The 14160-nt window shown below is 42.8% G+C and overlaps 1 protein-coding gene across 5 annotated transcripts in view; it reads left to right on the forward strand.

The window, feature by feature from the left end:
• LOC137375294 (inactive N-acetylated-alpha-linked acidic dipeptidase-like protein 2) overlaps window positions 1–14160 on the forward strand; it is a 1073632-nt gene that overhangs the window by 530153 nt on the left and 529319 nt on the right. For all 5 annotated transcript variants that reach the window (XM_068042232.1, XM_068042235.1, XM_068042233.1 and 2 more), the window contains one exon: window positions 2828–3113. In XM_068042232.1, the coding sequence (XP_067898333.1) occupies window positions 2828–3113 (286 nt within the window). The remainder of the gene's footprint in view (window positions 1–2827; window positions 3114–14160) is intronic.

Raw genomic sequence — 14160 nt, forward strand, 5'->3', positions numbered from 1 at the left:
GGGTAAACCTAAGGAGCACTAATGCTATGGAGGACGAGTTTCTGGAATGTGTTAGGGGTGGTTTTCTAGAGCAGTATGTTGAAGGAACCGATGAGAGAAGAGGCTATTTTAGATCTAGTATTATGTAATGAGAAAGGGCTAATTAATAATCTTGTTAAAAGAACCTTTAGGGATGAGTGACCATGATATGAGTGAATTTTAGATTTGAAAGTGAGGTAGTTCAATTTGAAGTCAGGGTGTTAAATTTGAACAAAGGAAATTATGAAGGTATGAGAGCAAATTGGTTTACAGTAACTCTACATTCCTTCAAGGCACAAAAACCCCAACCCATGACAGTCAACCGTGGATAACAAAGGTAGTTAAGGATTGTATAAGATTAAAAGAAAATGCCTAGAAAATTGCCACAAATAGTAGTAAACCTGAGGATTGGGAGGATTTTCGAATACAGCAAAGGAGGATGAAGAAACTTATAAAGAAAGGGAGAATAGAATATGAATGTAAGCTAGCAAAAAATATAAAAACAGACTGTAATAGCTTCTACAGGTACGTAAAAAGGAAACGTTTTGGCTAAGGCAAATATGGGTCCATTACAGGCAGAGTCAGTCGTATTTATAATGCGGAAAAGAGAAATGGCAGAGAAGCTAAATGATTACTTCACTGAGGAAGATACAAGAAATCTCCCAGAATTAGAGATCCAAGGGATTAGGGGAAATGAAGAATTGAAGGATATTAGTATTAGTAAAAAGTTTGTATTGGAGAAATGAATGGGGCTGAAGGTTGATAAGACCCCAGGACCTGATATTCTACATCCCAGAGTGTTGAAAGAGGTAACTATGGAGATAGTGGATGCATTGGTGATCATCTTCCAAAATTCTATAGATTCTGGAGCAGTTCCTGCAGATTGGAAGGTCGCAAATGTCACCGCACTACTTAAGAAGGGAGGGAGAGAGAAAATAGGGAATTACAGACCTGTTAGCCTTACATCAGTAGTAGGGAAAATGCTAGAATCTATTCTAAAGGATGTGATAAATGGACACTTGGATAATAATGATCAGATTGGGCATAGTCAACGTGGATTTATGAATGGGAAATCTTGTTTGAGTAACCTGTTGGAGTTTTTTGAAGATGTTACTAACAGAATTGATGAAGAGGTCGGTGGATGTGGTATACTTAGATTTTCAGAAGGCTTTTGATAAAGTCCCCCACAGGAGGTTGGTTAGCAAAATTAAAGCACATGGGATAGGAGGTAATATACTGGCATGGATTAAGGATTGGTTAACAGGCAGAAAACAGAGAGTTGGAATAAATGAGTCATTCTTAAGTTGGCAGGCTGTGACTAGTGGGGTACCGCAGAGATTAGTACTTGGACCCATGCTGTTCGCAATATATATCAATGATTTGGATGTGCAGACCAAATATAGTATTTCCAAGTTCGCAGATGACAGAAAACTAGGTGGGAATGTGTATTGTGAGGAAGATGCAAAGTGGCTTCAAGGGGATTTGGACAGACTTAGTGAGTGGGCAAGAACATGGCAGATAGAATATAATGTGGAAAAAATGTGAGGTTATCCACTTTAGTAGGAGGAGGATGTGCAGTATATTTCTTAAATGGTAAGAGATTAGAAAATGTAGACGTACAGTGGCGCAGTGGTTAGCACTGCAGCCTCACAGCTCCAGCGACCCGGGTTCGATTCTGGGTGCTGCCTGTGCGGAGTTTGCAAGTTCTCCCTGTGAACGCGTGGGTTTTCACCGGGTGCTCCGGTTTCCTCCCACAGCCAAAGACTTGCAGGTTGATAGGTAAATTGGCCATTATAAATTGCCACTACTATAGGTAGGTGGTAGGGGAATTGAGGGAAGGTGGGGATGTGAGAGGGCAATGGGATTAATGTAGGATTAGTATAAATGGGTGGTTGATGATTGGCACAGACTCGGTGGGCCGAAGGGCCTGTTTCAGTGCTCTATCTCTAAATAAATAAAGGGACCTGGTGTCCTTGTCAATAAGTCACTAAAAGTGAACATGCATGTGCAGCAAGCAATGAGGAAGACTAATGGTATGTTAGCCTTTATGTCAAGAGGATATGACTACAGGAGTAGTGAAGTCTTGCTTCAATTGTATAGAACCTTGGTTAGACTGCACCTGGAGTACTGTTTGCAATTTTGGTCCCCTTACCTTAGGAAGGATATTATTGCCATAGAGGGAGTGCAACGAAGGTTCACCAGACTTGTTTCTGGGATGGCGGGACTGTCTTGTGAATGGAGATTGGGGAAACTAGGCCTGTATTCTCTAGAGTTTTGAAGAATGAGAGGTGATCTCATTGAAACCTACAAAATACGTAAAGGGATAGACAGGGTAGATGCAGATAAGATGTTTGCCCTGGTTGGGGAGTCTAGAACCAGGGGACGCAATTTCAAAATAAGGGGGATGCCACTTAGAACAGAGATGAGGAGAAATTTCTTTACTCAGAGAGTTGTGAATCTTTGGAATACTCTATCCCAGAGGGCTGTGGAAACTCAGTCATTGGATATGTTTACAGCCGTGATTGACAGATTTCTAAATGCAAATGACATAAGGGAATATGAGGATAGTGTGGGAAAAAGGCATTGACGTGGATGATGAGCCATGATCGTATTGAATGGCGGAGCAGGCTTGAAGGGCTGAATGGACTACTGCTACTCCTATGTTCCTAATACATTGCAATTTTTATGTGATGCAATTGTTGGTTTGTATGTGCATCGATGTCACTCTATCAATATATATCGATATTTCTCTGTAACTGTGATAAATGAGACTAGTTTTGAAAATAATTATTCTATTTCTCTTGTTTAGGAATCTTACACTGTTTGCTGCTGAGTCAGATTGGGGGAGTTCTGCCGCACATGTCATGGAACAGTGGACTGCATCTGGTTTAACAGAAATCCGCTTAGTAAATTACACAGTTCTTCTCAGCTTGCCTGATACAGACCAAAATAAAATCATTCTGACAAATAGCAGCCAGTGCTTTTATCCCAGCGGACATCAATGCAGTTCTCGACCCTCAGCCCCACGTGGAAAGAAGGAAAAGAATGACCTTCTCTATTTCTATGCAGCATATTCTGCCAAAGGATCTCTGGAGGTAATGAAAGCGTTAGAAACCAATTCTCCCTGTCATTTTGGGGTATTTCATTTGCCTGGTAAAATCGGAATTGCTCCAAATATTTTGACAAGGTTATTTGTTCTGCATAACAGAACTGTATAATCTTCCTTTGCAGTCCAGTCATGTACATCTATCATAAGTCTGTCTTTGTGAGAGATCCAATTTGTGGTTCCTGGTAACAGTCTAAGTAGTATTCATAATTCCTAAAATCCACCTCAAAAATTTACTTAGTGCCATCAAGATAAATGGTATACACTGGAACTTAGTTGTAATTTGTTGTGCAAAGAAAGGTGACATTTATCTTCAGTTCAGTGATATGTAGGTCAACAGCCTTTTCCATCTAACCCACACATATCAGTTTTTAAGACTGAAATAGCAAAGCTGTCTCCACAGGGAGTGGGCAGCAATACACTAAAATCCAACATTTAAATGTACGTAACATATTTTCTTCCAAAATATAAAAGCAACAAAATTAAAGACAATATTATTCCTGTCAATATCTGTATTTTCACTTTGTTATGACCAGGTGAGGCAGGGGTCTAGGGCTTAATGTTTAAAACACTGTGTTTTAAGCTTCCCCTCAGTAAATCCTTGTTCACCACTCTCTAATTGTAATGGCAAAGAAATCAACCAGACAGGTTTTCTTAGATTTAAACAAGAAAGGTGTAAGTTTATTAACCTAAAACTCCAATTCGGTTAAAACTACTAGAAATATGCGACACGACCATGCTAGCATGCATGCACGATAAACACACACGCAAATAGAGACAGAGGAGGAAGAACAAGGAGTAAGGTTTAAAGTAATAGCTGAAGTTCAGTTACTGGCTTTTGGGTTTGATGTAAAGTCTTTAATTGAAGTTGTCTTGCAGTTCTTGTTGGAGCCCAGTGCGCACTTTCAAACTTGTTTAGCTACAGGACTCTTCTCTCTTGAGGTTTGAGTTGCTTCAATGGATCCCCTGGAACTTCATGAGAGAGAGAGAGGGAGAGACCTTCCTTCTCTGTTGTTTTCAAATTGCAGTCTCTTTTCCAACTGTACTGTGAGCACAATTCAAAACTCCAAGTTGGCCACCAGGTTAGACATGTGACTAACCCCTTATTTGGAACAACCTCTCCTGCAGTTTGTGAATTTCAAAGCTCTCAGTGGGGGTGGGGGGTGTAGTGCTAACACTTACACAGACAAGATGTGGATCACGGTTGCCCAGACCAATCTTTGCTAATTGAATCAGTGAGCAGTTCCCATTGTCTCCTTTTTTCAACTGTCTCTTAGAATGCAAATATGTGGAGCCGTGTTTGAGTGTTTTTTTTAAACCAGGTTATTTTTTCAGTCCAGTAAAAGCTTAAAATTAATGTTCCATATGATGAAATTAATATGTCTCATTTTGACAGGTGTGGTTTTCATGACACTGCCACATCCAGTGGAATGAAATGCAATTTTAGAAGAACATTTCATTATGAAAAACATAGAGGGAGGAGTAAGTAGAGGAAAACACACAAGTATTTCTCTCATTCATTCTCATTAATTCAGGATCCTAAAGATTGTTACAGCCTGTCTTTCCTTGATAGCAGTGCTGCTTTAAACTGCCTCTTTTGGCAGACCCATAAACATGTGATTTTTGGGGAAGTTTTTCAATTTGCACATTTCCATGACTGCTTAGGGTGTCTTTGTTCCTGTTAAGGTCTGCAGGGGGAGGGTCAGATTTAATTAGCCCTGTTGTGGAGTTCTGCTCATGAGAGTTGGCAATGGGTGGATCCACTCTGAAATCTCTTTCAGTGCTTTGAAGAGTCATGCAAGGGCTTTTCACTTTAGGGGAGGGTTAGTTTCCTTTTCTCCTGACTGTGGGGGAGGATTCTTTGCTAATCTTCCCTTTATCCTCCGGGACACTCCTGCTTGCAGGTATTTGTCCAGATTCTACTGCACTCCCCTGCAGCACTTCGACTAGGGTGAGGCATCACCCTCACAAGTTTTCGGCCCACTTGAGGACTTTCTTTGTCTCTACGGGTTTCTGCAAATGCTGTTAGCAAATCTGGTGGGGTTCTTCTAGTGTCTGTATTTACATAGGAGGATGTGGGGTCTAATTTTCCAAACATTTTGAGGTTGGCTGACTGGACAGTAGGGGTTTCCATTTGGGATTCCTCTCGGATCTCCTTTAACCTGTCCCCTTTGTCCCTTTTTCCTCTTTCCTGCCTGATCTTTTGCCAGCCTTGTGCCTGCCTGTCTCCTTTTGTTCTCGGCGGAGGTCCCTTACAATTCACCAGCCCACTGCTGGAGAATTTCCCAAAAATCGATACAGGATTTAGGGGTGCAGGTTTCACTGTAGGTTGGGGTTTTCCCTTAACCTGGCACACGTGGCAACTCTTACAGTACTCCACCACATCTTTGTCGAGTTTTTGCCAGTCAAACTAATGTCTTATGCGGGCTTTGGTTTTTCGTATGCCGACATGTACAGCCACTGTAATCTCATGGGCCATTCTTAATATTTCTCTCTGGTACCTCTGCGGTACCACTACCTGGTGAACCACTCTTTGCCCTCAGGTCTGTTAGGAGAACTCCACTTCCTCATTAGTACCTCATTCTTTAAATAGTAGCAATCAGGGACTCCCTCTGCTTCAATTTCAGACTGGGCAGCCTATGCTAGCTCTCTCAGTACTGGGTCGGCTCGCTGAGCCTCAGCAAGGGAAGATTCATTCAATTTATTGCCTGGGTTTTCTCCCTCTCCAAAGAAAGTCTCAGACAGACAGACCTAATGGTCATCTGCTTGCAGTGCCAACTCAGTCTCTTCTGGGGGAACTGGTTTGATCATGGAGCTGGCTTGATCATGGCCTGATTCACTGCACAATCAGGGGCACTGCAGGGGACCATCTCCTGCCACTGCCCAGTCTCTCTGACCTCCTGTGGTCCCTCTATCACCACTGTGGGAGCTAACACCTTCACTTCTGCCAATCATTACCTAGGAGCAGGTCAACCCCATCCATAGGTAAACTAGGGACAATCCCTACGGTCACCGGTCCTGAAACTAGGTCGCATTCCAAGTGCACCCGACGCAAAGGTACGGTCGTACACTGCCCTCCAATACCATTCACCACCATTCTGGTATTTACTGCACTCTTTGGGGGAAAGGTCAGGCCTTTTCCCAGTAAAAGGGATCTTGTGGCCCCTGTATTCTTGAGAATTACTATGGGCTTGCTTGCCCCACTCGAGGGGTATGGGGTTACTCTCCCTTCAGACACAAAATCCTGATAACCTTCAGGAATTCTATTAAATTTTCCTGCACCTACAGCAGTATGTTTCCTGGGCCTTACTACTGCTGCAGTTAAAGCCACAGCTTGTTCAGCTGGGTTTTCCATCAGGGTCCTTTCTCCTTCATTGAACGGGTGTGCCCTGCTTAATCCTACAGGTTTTCCCTTTAGTTTCCTGCAGTCAGCACTTAAATGACCTGCTTTATTACAATGGTAGCACGCAGGTCTCTGTGTCTCACTCCTACTTACAGCACCTTCCTTTTTGGCTGGAGGAGGGCCCCCTGTGACTCCCGCTTTTCTCTGTCTGCCAGGGCGGTTTGGGCTTCTATCACCTTCCCACCCTTTGTCCTTTTCGGATTTGTGGGTGTGACGTGGAAAGGTTTTCCCCTGGGGAACCAATGAGCAAACTCATCAGCCAGAACTACAGCTTGCTTGGCTCTATGGACTTTTTGTTCTTCCACATGAGTCTCTATGGAGAGTGGGAGAGAGTTATAAATTCCTCCAGCAAAATTACCTCTCTGAGATTTTCATAGCTGGGCTGCACTTTAAGAGGCTTCTCTCAAACCCTAGGTAAGTTTGATCAGCTTCCTTCTTGAGGGTTCAAAATTTCTGGCAGTCGGCTTCCGGTACAACTCATATGCCCTGAAGATAACATTTTTGTCAGTTCATAATTTGATGAACTCTCATCTGGCAACAGGGAGTAAACCTCATGGGATTTTCCTGTTAGCTTACTTTGCAACAGAAAAGTCCAAGTCTCAGCTGGCCACTTGAACTACCTTGCACGTTTTTCAAAAGATACAAAAAATGCTTCCACATCTCCCTCATTGAATTTTGGGATGTTGGGAAAATTTAAACAATTCAGTACATAGCCCCGAATGACTATTTTCCATATTGGCCATGCTTTCACTGGGGTTACTCTGTCACACCGTAGTAAGCTCAAGCTGCCTCAACTCTCTTTCCTCACTTTCCTTCCAGAAGGTTCTTTCTTTCTTTCTCGCCTGTCTTTCTTTCTCTCTCTCCTCTCTCTCTTTTTCTTTCTCCAGTCTCTCCCTTTCTCTCTCTCTTTCCCTGTCTTCTAATTCATGTTTCCTCTGTTCCAATTGTATGTTTGCATGCAATACCCTGTCAGAGTCTATTTTTAGCGCTGTTTCTGATTCTTCAGATTCGAGGGAAACATGGTTGGCCACTAGTCTTAGGAGTTCAGACTTCCTAGCCTTGGCATGCACAGTGATCCCACACTGCTCAGTGATATATCTCAACTCTTCCATAGACAGTGCCCTCAACTCATCCCAAGTTACTTCACCCTAGCCTGGTGAGTTACCGGCTTCAGTTGCAGACATGTTAGTATTCGAGCACACACACCACAAGAAAACCTGTATTGAAATCTTTTCTCTTTTTTTTTGATCGGGATCAAGACGCTAGCCCCCAAATTTCTGTTACGACCAGGTGAGGCAGGGGTCTAGGGCTCCCCTCTCAGCCTTTGCCTAGTTTAACCATAACAAGTTTTAATTTTTAAAACACCGTGTTTTAAGTTTCCCTTCATTGAATCCTTATTCACCGCTGTCTAATTGTAATGGCAAAGAAATCAACCAGACAGGTTTTCTTAGATTTAAACAAGAACGGTGTAAGTTTATTAACCTTAATACTCTAATTCGGTTAGAATGACTAGAAATACACGACGTGACCATGCTAGCATGCATATGCGATAAACACACACACAAATAGAAACAGAGGAGGAGGAACAAGGGGTAAAGTTTAAAGTAATAGCTGAAATTCAGTTACTGGCTTTTGGGTTTGATGTAAAGTCTTTGATTGCAGTTGTCTTGCAGTTCTCATTGGGGCCCAGTGCACACTTTCAAACTTGTTTAGCTACAGGACTCTTCTCTCTTGAGGCTTGAGTTGCTTCAGTGGATCCCCTGGAACTTCATGAGAGAGAGAAGGGAGAGACCTTCTTTCTCTGTTGTCTTCAAATTGCAGTCTCTTTTCCAACTGTACTGTGAGCACAATTCAAAACTCCAAATTGGCCAGCAGGTTAGGCATGTGACTAACCCCTTATTTGGAACAACCTCTCCTGCAGTTTGTGGATTTCAAAGTTCTCAGTGGGGGGTGTAGTGCTAACACTTACACAGACAAGATGTAGATCACGGTTGCCCAGACCAATATTTGTTAATTGAATCAGTGAGCAGTTCCCATTGTCACCTTTTTTCAGCTGTCTTTTAGAATGCAAGCATGTGCAGCCATGTTTGAGTGTTTTTTTTTAAACCAAGTTATTTTTTCTGTCCAGTAAAAGCTTAAAATTAATGTTCCATATGACAAACTTAACATGTCTCATTTTGACAGGTGTGGTTTTCATGACACACTTAAACAGCAACAATTTTTGTGAATGTTCGAAACTTGATATCGAGAGAATTTTCTTGACTAATTTGAAGTACTGAGTTACAGATAGGAATCTAAAAAATATCTATAAGAAGTGAAGATATTCTCCCTCTGATAATTGTGTCCCCATATTTGTAAAATTTGAGAATGTGACATTTATTACATACTCCCTGTCATTTTGGGGTATTTGAGGTGAGGTGAGATTGACTGCCCTTGACATCAAGGCAGCATTTGACCGCGTATGACATCAAGGAGCCCGAGCAAAACTGGAGTCAATGGAAATCGGGGGGAAAATCTCCGCTGGTTGGAGTTGTACCTAGCGCAAAGGAAGATGGTTGTAGTTGTTGGAGGTCAATCATTTTAGCTCCAGGACAGCACTGCAGGAGTTCCTCAGGGTAGTGTCCTTGGCCCAACAATCTTCAGCTACTTCATCAATGACCTTCCTTCAATCATAAGGTCAGAAGTGGGGATGTTTGCTGATGATTGCACAATGTTCAGCACCATTCGTGACTCCTCATATACTGAAGCAGTCCATGTAGAAATGCATAAAGAGCTGGACAATATCCGGACTTGGGCTAATAAGCGGCAAGTAACATTCATGCCATACAAGTGCCAGGCAATGACCATCTCCAACAGAGAGAATCTAACCATCTCCCCTTGACATTCAATGGCATGATGATCACTGAATCCCCCACTATCAACATCCTGTGGGTTACCATTGACCAGAAACTGAACTGGAGTAGCCATATCAATACCATGGCTACAAGAGCAGGTCAGAGGCTGGGAGTCCTGCGACAAATAACTCACCTCCTAACTTCCCAAAGCCTGTCCACCATCTACAAGGCACAAGTCAGGAGTGTGATGGATTACTCTCCACTTGCCTGGATGGATGCAGCTCCAACAACACTCAAGAAGCTCGAAACCATCCAGGACAAAGCAGCCCGCTTGATTGGCACCCCATCTACAAACATTCATTCCCTCCACCACCGATGCACATTGGCAACAGTGTGTACCATCTACAAGATGCACTACAGCAATGCACCAAGACTCCTTCGGCAGTACCTTCCAAACCCATGATCTCTACCACCTAGAAGGACAAGGGCAGCAGATGCATGGGAACACCACCACCTGCAGGTTCCCCTCCAAGCCATACACCATCCTGATTTAGAACTATATCGCCGTTCCTTCACTGTCGCTGGGTCAATATCCTGGAAGTCCCTTCCTAACAGCACTGTGGGTATACCTACCCCAAATGGACTGCAGCGGTTCAAGAAGGCAGCTCACCACCACCTCCTCAAGGGTAATTAGGGATGGGCAATAAATGCTGGCCTGGCCAGTGACGCCTACATCCCATGAATGAATAAAAAAATATATATACTGGCATGGATTAAGGATTGGTTAACAGACAGAAAACAGAGAGTAGGAATAAACGGGTCATGCTTGCATTAGCGGGCTGTGACTAGTGGGGTACCACAAGGCTCAGTACTTGGGCCCGTGCTGTTCACAATATATATCTCAATGATTTGGATGTGGGGACCAAATGTAATATTTCCAAGTTCGCAGATGACACAAAACTAGGTAGGAATATGTGTTGTGAAGAAGTTGCAAAGCGGCTTCAAGGGGATTTGGACAGACCTAGTGAGTGGGCAAGAATGTGGCAGATGGAGTATAATGTGGAAAAATGTGAGGTTATCCATTTTGGTAGGAGGAATAGATGTGCAGAGTATTTCTTAAATGGTAAGAGATTCGAAAGTGTAGACATACAAAGGGACCTGGGTGTCTTTGTCAATAAGTCAGTGACAGCTGGCATGCAGGTGTAGCAAGCAATTAGGAAGGCTAATGGTATGTTAGCCTTTATCGCAAGGGGATTTGAGTACAGGAGTAGTGAAGTCTTGCTTCAATTGTGTAGAATCTTGGTTAGACCGCACTGGAGTACTGTGTGCAGCTTTGGTCCCCTTACCTTAGGAAGGATATCATTGCCATAGAGGGAGTGCAAGGAAAGGTTCACCAGACTTGTTCCCGGGATGGCGGGACTGTCCTTTGAAGAGAGATTGGGAAAACTAGGCCTGTATTCTCTACAGTTTTAAAGAATGACAGGTGATCTCATCGAAACCTACAAAATACTTAAAGGGATAGACAAGGTAGATACAGGTAAGATGTTTCCCCTGGTTGGGGAGTCTAGAACCAGGGGACACAATTTCAAAATAAGGGGGATGCCACTTAGAACAGAGATGAGGAGAAATTTCTTTACTCAGAGGGTTGTGAATCTTTGGAATTCTCTACCCTAGAACGCTGTGGAAGCTCAGTCATTGAGTATGTTTAAAGTCAGGATTGACAAATTTATAAATACCAATGATGTGAGGATAGTGTGGGAAAAAGGCATTGAAGTGGATGATGAGCCATGATCGTATTGAATGGCGAGCAGGCTCAATGGGCTGAATGGCCTATTCCTGCTCCTATGTTCCTATTTCAGAAATAGAGAGACAAATTCATTCCTTTATTTTTAGTTATGAGTCATGGCTTCAATTGTCTCTTTAATTTTCTGTATTTTTTGCAATGCAACCTAAACTGTTGACATTGTTTTCTTAATAACCGATTGACAATCAGGTGGTTCACTCTTTATTCCACTTCACATTCTAATTCTTTGTCCCAGTTCTCCCTTCCTTTCTCCAATAACATTATCCAGAACGGTCATCAATTTGAAGTATTGTTTTCCAAAATAACCCAATTCTCACAAATAAATATGAATCAGTGCGAATTTTAGGTCTCTTATTCTCTCTGCCCAGTTTCACCCCAAATTTAGAAGTATATTTGCAATTAGTAATACAGAGATATCCTGATTTTTTTTTAAAAAGCACAATTAAACTTGAATGCAGAGATTTTCTCAATGCTATTTCCTATAAATAATATCAAATTGCAACAATTTGATTTCACGTTCTATTTTGTTATTCTTTCATGGGATGTGAGTGTCGTTGGTAAGGCCAGCATTTGTCACCCATCCCTGATTGCCCTTGAGAAGGTTGTGGTGAGTACTGAGAAAAAGAGACCTAAAATTGAAAGATGACACCATGCACTAATTCATATTTATTTGTTCCTATTTAACAGTAAAAAAAAAATCCATTGGAAATAATAAAATGCTTTCAGAAAGGTGGATGCTAATATTTTAAATCACTATTATTGATTATAGATTGATGTTTTATGTATAATTGCTACCTCTTCCAGTCAACTAAAACTTAATTCCCCACCTGTTTTGGGTACAAGAAACAGAAGACCCTTGTTGCAATGTAGCTGTTTTCTCAGCAAACACAATTTATCAAAATGAAAGTTCCTTGTGTTATCCTTCCAGTAGTTAAATTCGTATCATTTCCAATGATTTTACGGGCTGGGTATGTACTTAGTTGGCATAGCAGCTTTGCCAGTAAGAATGTTGGTGCCTAAGGATTCTGTATCAAAGTTTGTACAGTAACATCAGCATGACAAGTTGTTTGGAACTTAAGAAAGCAATTAATTTCTTGCTGTTTTTTATTGCATGCCTATTAAAAGATTGATTTGAATCAGAAGTCTTAGTACCTACAAAAATGGAACAGAGTAAAATACCAAGTTTTTGGCAATTACTGACATGCCTGTAAGAAAATTACATATTTATACTTTATCAATATTTGTATTTTATGAATATTTGTATTTTATGAGTTCAGTAATCTTTATTATCTTGAGTTTTTCCTTTGTTTGTTGTTTTTGATACCAGATATCACAAATGATCATTTTCCACTAATAGTCAACTCCACACAATGACCGAGATTTTGTCTTGGCGATGGCCAAGTGCCAATTAGGCACTTAAGTGGACAGCGACAGGCCTTCCCCAGGATCAAGCGGCCACCCCACCCCCCCAACTTCCCAATGCCAGGTCCCTTGTCCAGGCACTTTTCACAAGGGACGCCACCCTCCTCCCCCCCCACCCACCTGGAACCGGAAAGCATGTGTTTGCTTGGCATGCTCCCCGTGTGGCGACAGGCCAGTCCACTTAAGGGCCTCAATTGGCGATGGGTTGGGAAAGCTGTTCACAGCCTTCCTGCCCCAGACTTACATTGGGTGGTGGCGGGGTTCCCCCCGCCACCATCCCACCCAATTACATGCCCTCCCTGCCTTCAAACCCAATGCGGGAAGAGCATAAAATTCCCCCCAATGTCTGGTTTATTATGTGTTTAGTAATTTTTATTCTCTGAAGAGTTTTTCTTTTGTTTAGTTTTTTTGATGCCATCATCTTCCACAAATAGTCACCTCCATACAATGGGCTGGAACCTGATGTCCCCCCAGCGTCATGCTCCGTGGTGGGTGGGGCCTAAAGATGGCTGCGGATGAGACCCGCCGTGAGGGCCTGGCCTGATCCTCCCGATGGCGGCAAGGCTCTGTGGCGGCAAACCCACTGCTGGACGACGGGACCGCAATTAAAATATTCAAATCAATAAAATGAATACATTTAAATAGACTTATCTGTGATCTTGAGGGCCCGCCGCGATCTTTGGCGTGGCGGCCAGCACTCCCGCACCTTCAAATCCCCATCTGGGGAAACACGGAGCCATATTTGTGGGGTGGCTGGGGGGGGCGTGGAAGTAAGATTTTCAGTGTGGGGGGGGGAGCTGGGGTCAAATAAATGTTGGGAATGGTTGACCTTTAAACTTTGTGCATTTTGTGGAGGGAAGGTCAGATGTAAAAGGTTTTAGGGGTGCAAAGAGCATATAGTTACTGTAATTGTTTTTAGGGTGTGGGAAAGGGGCATTGGAAATGTATTTATTTAATTTTGGGGGGGGTTACTTCTTTAAAAATGTAAATGTACTGGCAGGGCTGACTGCCCTTTAAAAATGGTGCGAGCACCTGCGCACAGACAGCTGACGCCACTGCTGACGACGGACTGCCCGCCTCCCTCTACGTGATTGGAGGGGCGTGGGCCACCCCGACCATTTAAATGAGCCGCTGCGCAGGAGCTTGCAGCAGCTCTTTGGCGTGCAGCCTGAGTGGGTGAGCCGCCATTTTTTGAGCTCGCCGCTGACATCGGCAGCAAGCTCTTATAATCCAACCCAATGTCTAATTTGCAGATCTGGAAAGGAATGTTGCACCCTATTTTTCAGGCACACTTCATGAATATTTTCATATGAATCCATGGCCACAATTTATAAGTCGAGTGATTTTTTTTTTTTATTCTTGGGATGTTAACATACTGGCAAGGCAGTATTTATTGTCAGTGTCTTCAGGACATCCAGGGATGAAGAGTTGCCCACATAGCAGGGAACCAGAGTCACATGGTGTCCAAAATAAGTAGAGATAGTAGATTTCTTTTCCTGATGGACAGTAGTGTTCCAGTTATGTGTTTGCAGTGGGAAAAGGCCATTTCGTCTGCAGATTCTATTCCAGGTGC

This window comes from Heterodontus francisci, chromosome 11 (genome assembly GCF_036365525.1).
Source record: "Heterodontus francisci isolate sHetFra1 chromosome 11, sHetFra1.hap1, whole genome shotgun sequence".
Classification (NCBI taxonomy): Eukaryota; Metazoa; Chordata; class Chondrichthyes; order Heterodontiformes; family Heterodontidae; genus Heterodontus; species Heterodontus francisci.